General features: G+C 42.5%; 1 protein-coding gene across 2 annotated transcripts in view; it reads left to right on the top strand.

The window, feature by feature from the left end:
- Cfap70 (cilia and flagella associated protein 70) overlaps positions 1–9094 on the top strand; it is a 58587-nt gene that overhangs the window by 38277 nt on the left and 11216 nt on the right. For both annotated transcript variants that reach the window (XM_013353956.2, XM_026789543.1), the window contains 6 exons: positions 1544–1669; positions 3441–3574; positions 3669–3784; positions 4108–4320; positions 8265–8333; positions 8800–8958. In XM_013353956.2, coding sequence (XP_013209410.1) covers positions 1544–1669; positions 3441–3574; positions 3669–3784; positions 4108–4320; positions 8265–8333; positions 8800–8958 — 817 coding nt within the window. The remainder of the gene's footprint in view (positions 1–1543; positions 1670–3440; positions 3575–3668; positions 3785–4107; positions 4321–8264; positions 8334–8799; positions 8959–9094) is intronic.

Here is a 9094-nt window from a genome sequence, read left to right as displayed (position 1 = left end):
ACACAGACACACACACACACAGACACAGACACGGACACAGACACAGGTGATAGATAGGGTTTGTTTGGAAAATTCTTGACCGTTGACATGAGATGGGATTTGCTACTGTCTCTGTCCCCAGGGAACCTTTGTTTAGGAGAAGAGACAAGCACAAAACACAAATGGGGTGGAACATATCTCCACAGAGCAGGTCAGGGGCCTGTGTAATGCTGGGACCTTTCAGGGGAGGCTTTATGAAAGATTGTGGCTTGAGCCGGGCCTTCAAAGTTGCAGACATCTCCAGGTGGCTCAAGAGCATTGAATCACCAGGCCCATCACAAGGTTAAGAGTTCAAGAATGCAGCATACACAGAAAGTTCACAGAGTTCGGGCGCAGAGGCTGAAGTTGTCTCGAGTTGGAGAAGCAGGACTTGAAGCTGGGGATCCATTCCTGATGAGGGTTTTGGGGTATGGAGGGGAAGCCTTGAACACCACACAAAGTACATTTGCAAGGTCAGAGGAACTCAATAACTGTTAAGAGCACTGGCTGCTCTCCAAGAAGACCTGGGTTCAATTACCAGCACCTACATGGTGGCTCACAACCACCTGTCACTCCAGTTCCAGGGGATCTGATGTTCTCTTCTGGCCTCCATGGGTACCGGGTATGCACATGGTGAACTGTCTTTAGCAGGCAAGACACCCATAGGCATAAGATAATTTTTTAATTTAAAGTTTTCCTTTTTCCAGTTAACAGGAACAATGAATTGAATTACTCATACTGGGGTATAGTTTGATTATATTAATATGGTACAGAAAAGCTCTATCAAGGAAAACAAACAAAAAAATCAGGTAAATGGAGGAAGCTATTGGTAGGAAGTCCCAGGTATACAACTATGAAAGAACCTAGGTCTGAAATGGAAGGATTAGACGTGAAAAGGAGAAAGCATTGGGTGAGTCTTCCTTGAGATCAAAAGGACAGAGCCACAGATGGAAACAATTTAGGTGGGAAGTTGAAAGGTGAGGGTTTAGGCTGGAGCTATAGCTCAGTGCTAGAGCAGTTGCTTGGCATGTGCAAGGTCCTGGGTTCAATCTCCACTACCTTAAAAAAATTAAGGCTTGCTTGCCTAATGACTTCTCCTTTCTCCTGCCTTTCTTCCTCGTGACAGTGTTTCACATAATCTAGGTTAGCCCTGAGCTTGCCATGTAGCCAAGGATGGCCTTGAACTGATCTTTCTGCCCCTCTCAAGTGCCCGCTGTGCTTAGCCTAGCCTTTCTATTACTTCTCTGAAATAGCTCCTTACTGAAGTGATGGGACTTGGCCTAATAGCTGTGAGCATGAAATACCAGTTACTCAGTAGATGAGGCAGGAGGATTGAAAGTTAAAGATGTGCATGGTCTACAGAGTGCATTCAAGACAAGTGTACTTCTGTTCCTACATGATTGCACATGCGTGTGCACACACACAGTCTCATTTAATGCGATGGTTGGGTCTCACATCCAGTTTATTCTCATAATTGTTCATGTATAATTGTTTCATTCTCTTTGCTTACCATCTCAATGACAAGTCCATGCCAGACGACATGCAAGGCACTGCCTCAACGATTCATACCAGCAGTGAACAGCTTCGACTCTTTGCATTTGAGGCAGAAGTCAATGAGAATTTTGAAATGGCAGCAGTATATTATGAAGAGGTAGCTAAATATATCAGTGATGATTATTGTTATTATTTGTGAATCTATGTAAAATGATAGTTTGCTATTAACATAAAACTTACCCAGTGAAAGGATAGACACAGATCAGTAAACAGAGAGGGAGACCAAAAATATGACCATATGAATAAGATCATTTGGCGTTTTGGTTTGGTTTGGTCTCATTTATTCAAGGCTGACCTTAATTGAACTCACTATATATAGCCAAGGAAGAACTTGAACTTCTCTTCTTCCTGCCTCTACCTCCCCAGAGTTAGGATCACAGCAGCACCTACAACACTCATAGTTCATGTGGTACTGGAGATCCAACACAAGCCATGAGCATGCTAGGCAAGTACTGTACCAGACAAACTGTACCCACAGTCCAGGTTTCGGGGCTTTGAGACAAGGTCTCTCTGTATATCTCAGGCTGACCTATGAGATCTTCCTGTTTCAACCTCCTATGTCTCTGTCATCCTAAGATTACAGACAGGCTATCATACCTATCTGGCTTCTACTTGAGTGCTAGGATCTGAAATCCGGCCCCCATGTTACATGATGAATGCCATCTCCCCAGCAGCCAGGTCATTTGATTTTTAATGAAATTGTACAATAAATTCAATGTAGAAATGAGTTGTTTCAACAAATGAGAACAGTTGGCAGTCCACATGCAAAACGAATGAACCTTGATCTGACTTTAAACATTTTGCAAAAATCAATGATAAATGGATAATTAATCTAAATGTAAAACATGGATTGTTCAAAAGAAACATAGAAGTAAATCTCCTTGACCAGGTCTTATAGGGTCCTTGACAGAAGACCCAAGGACAGAAGGTCAGCACCAGAAGGCAGAACAGGAAGACCACTATACATTGAAGTCAGCTTGGGCTATATCACACGTTCCCAGCTAGCCAGGGCGACAAAAGTGCAGATAGAAGACATAGAACGTATTTTTTTCAAACAGCTTTTATCCATAATTTAAGACTCCAAATGCAGCCAGGCATTGTGGTGCTTCTTTAATCCCAGGACTTGGGAGGCAGAGGCAGGTGGATCCCTGTGAGTTCAAGGCCTGCTTCATCTACATAGTGAGTTCCAGGACAGTTAGAGCTATATAGTGAGACCCTGTCTCTAAAAAACAAACAAAGACTTAAAATGCGCCATTTTTATAAAAGTAGTTAGTGTCTGTTTTAATTATTTTGGGTATACTTAAGAGTGGAATTGCTGACTATACAATGCTTCTGTGTTTAACTTTTGAAGGGTTTCCACTGGATTTGACAGGGTTGGCCTTCATCTGTAGGTTGCTTTTAGCAGCACTGGCATCTTAACATCAACTCTCCTCGTGCTGACTGAACTCAGGGTGTCCTTCCATTTATTCAAGTTTTCTTTCATTTCTTTAAACCATGTTTATAGTTTTCATTTACACGAGGTATCCTTTTTTTTGCATTCATAGATAATTGTGTATATTTTCCATCTCAAGATCATGGCAGTATTATTAGCTATTCAAGTAAGTCCTTAGTTCCTGAGGCACTGATTGAGTTCAGGAATAAATCTCTCGAGGATTCTGTTTTTAGGTCATGTCAACTTTTTGACCTTATACTCAAAGCTAGAACAACACTTCTAGCTGGTCCTCTGGGTCCTGTGTAAGCAAAAGAAAGGTGATGGTTTTGACTTTAATAATGCATGGTATTTATGGGGCATTTACTGTGTAGTATACACAAAAAGTGGGGCATAGTGTCGCAATAACCCTGTTCCTCCTGGTACTTTGTGTGCCTAGAGGTTGGTCCGTGAGCCCCAGAACCTGGATCACTGGCTGGATTATGGTGCCTTTTGCCTTCTCACTGAAGACATCACGAAAGCACAGGAGTGTTTCCGGAAAGCCCTTTCCCTGAACGAGAGTCATATTCACAGGTAGAAGGGAAACGGAGAACAATGAGTAGGAGCAGATAAACTACAACATGACCTAGGACCAGACTGCTAACCTTGCTAGCGGGTCTCTTCCCAGCTTGTTGCTGTGTGGTGTCCTGGCTATCTTGTTGGAGAACTATGAGCAAGCAGAAATCTTCTTTGAGGATGCTACGTGCTTGGAGCCCAGCAGTGTTATCGCCTGGACTTTACTCGGTAGGCTGTGGCCCTGGTGCGCATGTGGGCTTTCCTCCATCACCAGATTCTTTCTCCTATTTAGTGACTGAAGATGTAGGATTTTTTTAGGGGAGGGTGTAAGGAGTTTGAGACAAGGTTTTTTTTGTGTAGCCCTGGATGTACCAGGCTGGCTACAGACTCTGAGAGTTCCATATGCCTTCCAATTGCTGGGATTAAAGGCGTGCACAGCCAGATGTGGTTTTAAACTCTAGGAAAACAGAGCAAAGAGAAATGAAAGGTGCCCACTCTCACCCACGCTGGTAGGAGCTGAGTCCTCTATCTCAGCTTCTTTATTTCCTCAGGGTTGTTGTATGAAATTCAGAATAATGACATTCGAATGGAGATGGCGTTTCACGAGGCCTTCAAACAGCTTCAGGCACGAACCCTCCAAACAAAGCAGAAGAGCGCCGGCGCAGTAGAGAACACTGAGGAGGGAGTGAAGATGGAGCACAGTTTTGGCCCTTGGGGAGCCGTACACGATTCTGCCACAGCCATGAAATCAGAAGGCCTGACAGGTGGGAGTGGGTGTGGAGATGGGGACTTACTGGCCTAGGAGTCGGACCTGGCACAAAGTAGGCGAAGACTGAAAGTTTCAATCATTTCAGCAGTATCGGGAGACACCATGCTTATTAATAACTCATCGTCAGGGAACTGGCCAGAAGATGCTGATGCTGATTTTCATATCATAGAGAATTTACTCTCTTCATCAATAACCCTTAAAAATAGGTATTGAAAGGCTGGAGAGATGGCTCAGAGGTTAAGAGCATTGCCTCTCTTCCTAGAGGTCCTGGGTTCAACTCCCAGCAACCACATGGTGGCTCACAACCATCTGTAATGGGGTCTGGTGCCCTGTTCTGGCCTACAGGCATACACACAGACAGAATACTGTATATATAATACATAAAAAAATAGGTATTGAAGCCAGATGGTGGTGGCGCATGCCTTTAATCCCAGCACTGGGGAGGCAGAGGCAGGCAGAACTCTTGTGAGTTCAAGGCCAGCCTTGTCTGTAAGAGCTAGTTCCAGGACAGACTCCAAATTTAGAGAGAAACCCTGTCTCGAAAAACCAAAAACAAACAAAACAAAACAAAACAAAAAAAGGGTACTGCTCTGAATACATTAAAATGTTTTTCTTTTGTCTTTTTCTCCTTATCATGTAATTCTTAAATATATCTATTATCTAATCCACTTCCCCTCCCCTGTTCTCTATCCCTGTATATTTTAAAGATTTTTTTTAGATTTATTTATTTATTTTGGTTTTTTTGAGACAGGGTTTCTCTGTGGTTTTGGAGCCTGTCCTGGAACTAGCTTTTGTAGACCAGGCTGGTCCCGAACTCACAGAGCTCTACCTGCCTCTGCCTCCCGAGTGCTGGGATTAAAGGCGTGCGCCACCACTGCTGGGCTCCATCTATGTATTTATGTATTGGGTTGGGAGACATTTGTACCCTGACACCTATGCAGCAGTCAGAGGACAGCCTTGAGGAGTCGGGTCTGTCCTTCCGCCATGTGACTTCCTGGTGTGGAACTCAGGTTTGATGACAGGTACCTCCATCCACTGAGCCATATAACCAGCCCAAATTTGCTAGTGTTTAAGTTTTAGAATTCTAGAAACATTCTAGATTTTTAATAGAACTTCTAGAGTTATTTGGTATGTGCTTTTCATATGGTGCTTTACCAATTGTAAATAATTTTGAGATTGAACCATGGTGTACCGCTTCTATCAGCTCCCTGGTTTTACTGCCACACTGCATCCCAGTGTAGAGAGAACCCTGCATGCCTATCTGTTGCTTCATGCTTGGTTGCTTCTATGTTAGGGCGATTGAGCTACTGACATTAGGTTCCAGTTTTTGCAGGAGAGACTCTTTTTGGACTGTATTAATCAGTTTATTTCACAGATTCTTGAACACACAAGCTCCAGAGAGCAACTGGGTCTTCAAATACACACAAGTATCAAATGAATTTTCACCCTTACATTGAAATAGGCCTAAAGCAGTTGAAACATAAGAAAAATAAGAGATTTTAGCTATGTATTAACTGAGAAACTACATACAAACCAAATATTATGGAAAGGGGTAAAAGGAAGGAGGCTGAACGGGCAGGGAGATGTGAAAGTGTTGGAACAAGATAGACTTTCATGTTGCTCCTGTAAACACCTAGAAACTCACTAGCTGAGACCATAGGTTATTAAGTAATGTGGTTTATTTTTCTAAATATCTGGAAGTTTTCAAGATATACTTGCTTCCCTTTTTTTTTTTTTAAAGATTTGTTTGTTATATGTAGTGTCCTGTCTGCATGTATGCCTACTCACCAGAAGAGGGCACCAGATCTCATTACAGATGGCTGTGAGTCACCATGTGGGTGCTGGGAATTGAACTCAGGACCTCTGGAAGAGCAGCCAGAAGCCAATGCTCTTAACCTCTGAGCCATCTCTCCAGCCCCCTCGCCTGCTTTTTTTTACTCACAGTGTTATCTCATTGTGACTGGAAAATAAACTTTCTTTAAGTTGAATTCTTCAAAATTATTGAAACTTGTTTTTATGGGCCAAATAGTCTGTCTTGATAAATATCCTTAATGAAGACAGTGCTCTGCAGATGTGGACGAAGTTGTTAGCAGCTGTACTTCAGTTCTCTGTCAGTTTAGGCACAGTTTTAAAAATGGAGTTTCCCTTAGTAGCACAGGCTAGCCTTGATCTTGCTGTCATTCAGCCCCATCTCCCAAGACTATAGACATGGGTCACCACACCTGGCTGGAGTTTGTTTTTTTTTTTTTTTTAGAATATTTTCCTCAACTAACTTTATAATTGTCTCATGTTTAGATCTTTAGGGAGTCCATTTAAAAATAGTCTGCTAGGTGGACAGTATGTTTTATTTTTATTTTTTTTTGTCCAGATAACTATATAGTTTTCTCTGCAATCTCTACTAACTTCATTATTTCCCCCTTGAGGTAAGGTATGTATTCCTAAACTCTGACTTGTCATCCTGACATATTTGTCAGATGTACACATATATATAAGCATTGAATACATGTCTTTTACGGCTATGGTTTTGACCTGTGCCTTAATATCTGGCATATCAGGTTCTCACATGTGACTGTATCACTTAGCTATGTGTGGACCTTTATTTGTCTGTATGGATTTTATAGTGAATATAGTAAGTGTATTTTTTAAATGTAGCTACATTTTTTCTTTTCTTCTTTCCTTTCTTTTTTTTTTCTTCAGTTTTTGTGACAGGGTTTCTGTATAACAACTCTAGCTGTCCTGGAACTTGCTTTGTAGACCAGGCTGGCCTTGAACTCACAGAGATCCTCCTGCTTCTGTTTCCCAAGTGCTGGGATTAAAGAAGTGTGCCACCACTGCCCAGCTGCTATAATCTTTATTCGAACTGTATTCAAATTAGAGATTTTTTGAGAGATAATTAATATTTATATTAGCCCCATCTGTCCTGTGTGGCGATGATGCCTCCACTTAATAAATTTCCTTCTTTGTCTTTTTGTTTGTTTGTGGGTTTTTGTTTTTTTTTTCTTTGTAGCTCCCACTGTCCTAGATTTCTCTCTGTAGACCAGGCTGGCCTCGAACTCACAGAGATCCGCCTGCCTCTGCCTCCTGAGTGCTGGGATTAAAGGCATGTGCCACCACCGCCCAGCTTCTTGTTTTTTACTAAAATTTTAACACTTTATTTAATAAGACCCTGTTTAGTAAACAAAATTTCTAGTTATTTCTAGATTCCAGATAGTTTTTATTGAATTTGTATGTAGAAGCCTCATTTCTCTCTTACTCTAATGAAATAATGATTTTTGTTGGTTTTTTAAAATATGACTATGAGCTGGGCATGGTATCCATACCTTTAATCCCAGTGGTTGAGAGGCAGGGGCAGGTAGATCTCATTCTAGAAAATGAGTTCTAGGATCCCATCCACAATAAAAAAAATATATAAAAAAAAAAAGAAAGAAAATGAGTTCTAGGGCAGGCAAGACCACACAGAGAAACTCTGTCTTGAAAAACCATCCAACCAACCAGATAAACATGACTGATACCAATCGACATAGTTTCGTCTTCTCCCTCCCAATGTTCGTGTCAAATACCTTTTTAAAAATGTTTTGCTTTATTTTTAATTTTATGTGTGCATATGTGTCCGAGTCAGCAGTTTGTGGAGGCTTGTGATCCCCTGGAGCAGGAAGGAGTTCTAGGCAGCTGGGAGCCCCCTGATGTGGATGCTGGGAGCCAAGCTCCCCCGCCCTTTTGGAACTCATGCTCCAAGCCCTGGGCCACCTCTGAGGCCCCTACATTATCTTGTTATTTCCTCCAATATTGTCGTAATATCCCCTTTTCTTTTTAAATTTTCATCTTTCATTACTTTGCGATTTCTGGTGTAATTTCTCAGCTTTCATCTCTTCTATGTCTGAAGCTACTGGTTTTTGTTATTTTCCTCTGAAAAATTACCAAGTGTTTTTTGTTATTCAGGGATCAAACTCAGGAGCTCCCACGTGCTGAATCCTCATCTCCCCGCTGAGCTGCAGCCCCAGCCCCAAGGTTGTTGTTGCTGTTTTACTTATTCTTTGTATCATCATCTTCTGTGTCTTTGATGTGGTTCCCCCCCCCCAAGTTGAAAGTATTTTGTGGGCGGTGTGTTTCCCTCACTGCCTCTGCCCTCTGGGTTCATGTCTTCCCAGATCTTATGCATTCAGTTCAGTTCGTTGTCTGCTTCTGTGCGTTGTTCCTCTCCCCCACTTCCTGCTGAGCCCTTGGGAGCCTTTCTGTTGTCTGTGCTGTCCTTTTCTTCTCCTGTGAGTTCTTGAGGTTGTGGACCTGGCAAAGGACTGCAGTGCCTGTGCAGTGTGGCCTCACCATGCCTGGGACCGACGAGGTGGGAGGCGCTTACAGTCTTTGTTCACGATGCCCACACATTATTAGCCCGGTAGTGTTTGCACATCTTCACCCCAGCGACCTTCCGGTGCCGGGGACGAAGCTCCTTTTCACCGTTATCTAATCTGTTTAGGACCAAGCACTGTCTTGTCCAGTCTAGACGAGTTTATTGAAGAATCATCTAAGGCGCACTCTGGGTCGCAGGAACCAATAATGACTTTACAGCCTCTGGAACCTTCTCTTGCCCAGAAATCATCCAATGTGCTATTAAAAGAGCTAACAGCAAAAAAAGGTAAGTAAGAGTCAGTGTTTTCCCTGGAAAGAGGGCTGTAAATAAACCAGCTGAGCACAAGGACTCTCGGGACTGTGGTCCTGATGAAGGCACACTGAACAAGGACTCTCGGGACTGTGGTCCTGATGAAGGCACA

The sequence above is a fragment of the Microtus ochrogaster genome, unplaced genomic scaffold (assembly GCF_000317375.1).
Source record: "Microtus ochrogaster isolate Prairie Vole_2 unplaced genomic scaffold, MicOch1.0 UNK21, whole genome shotgun sequence".
NCBI lineage: Eukaryota > Metazoa > Chordata > Mammalia > Rodentia > Cricetidae > Microtus > Microtus ochrogaster.
This window is presented reverse-complemented; position numbering and strand designations above follow the sequence as displayed.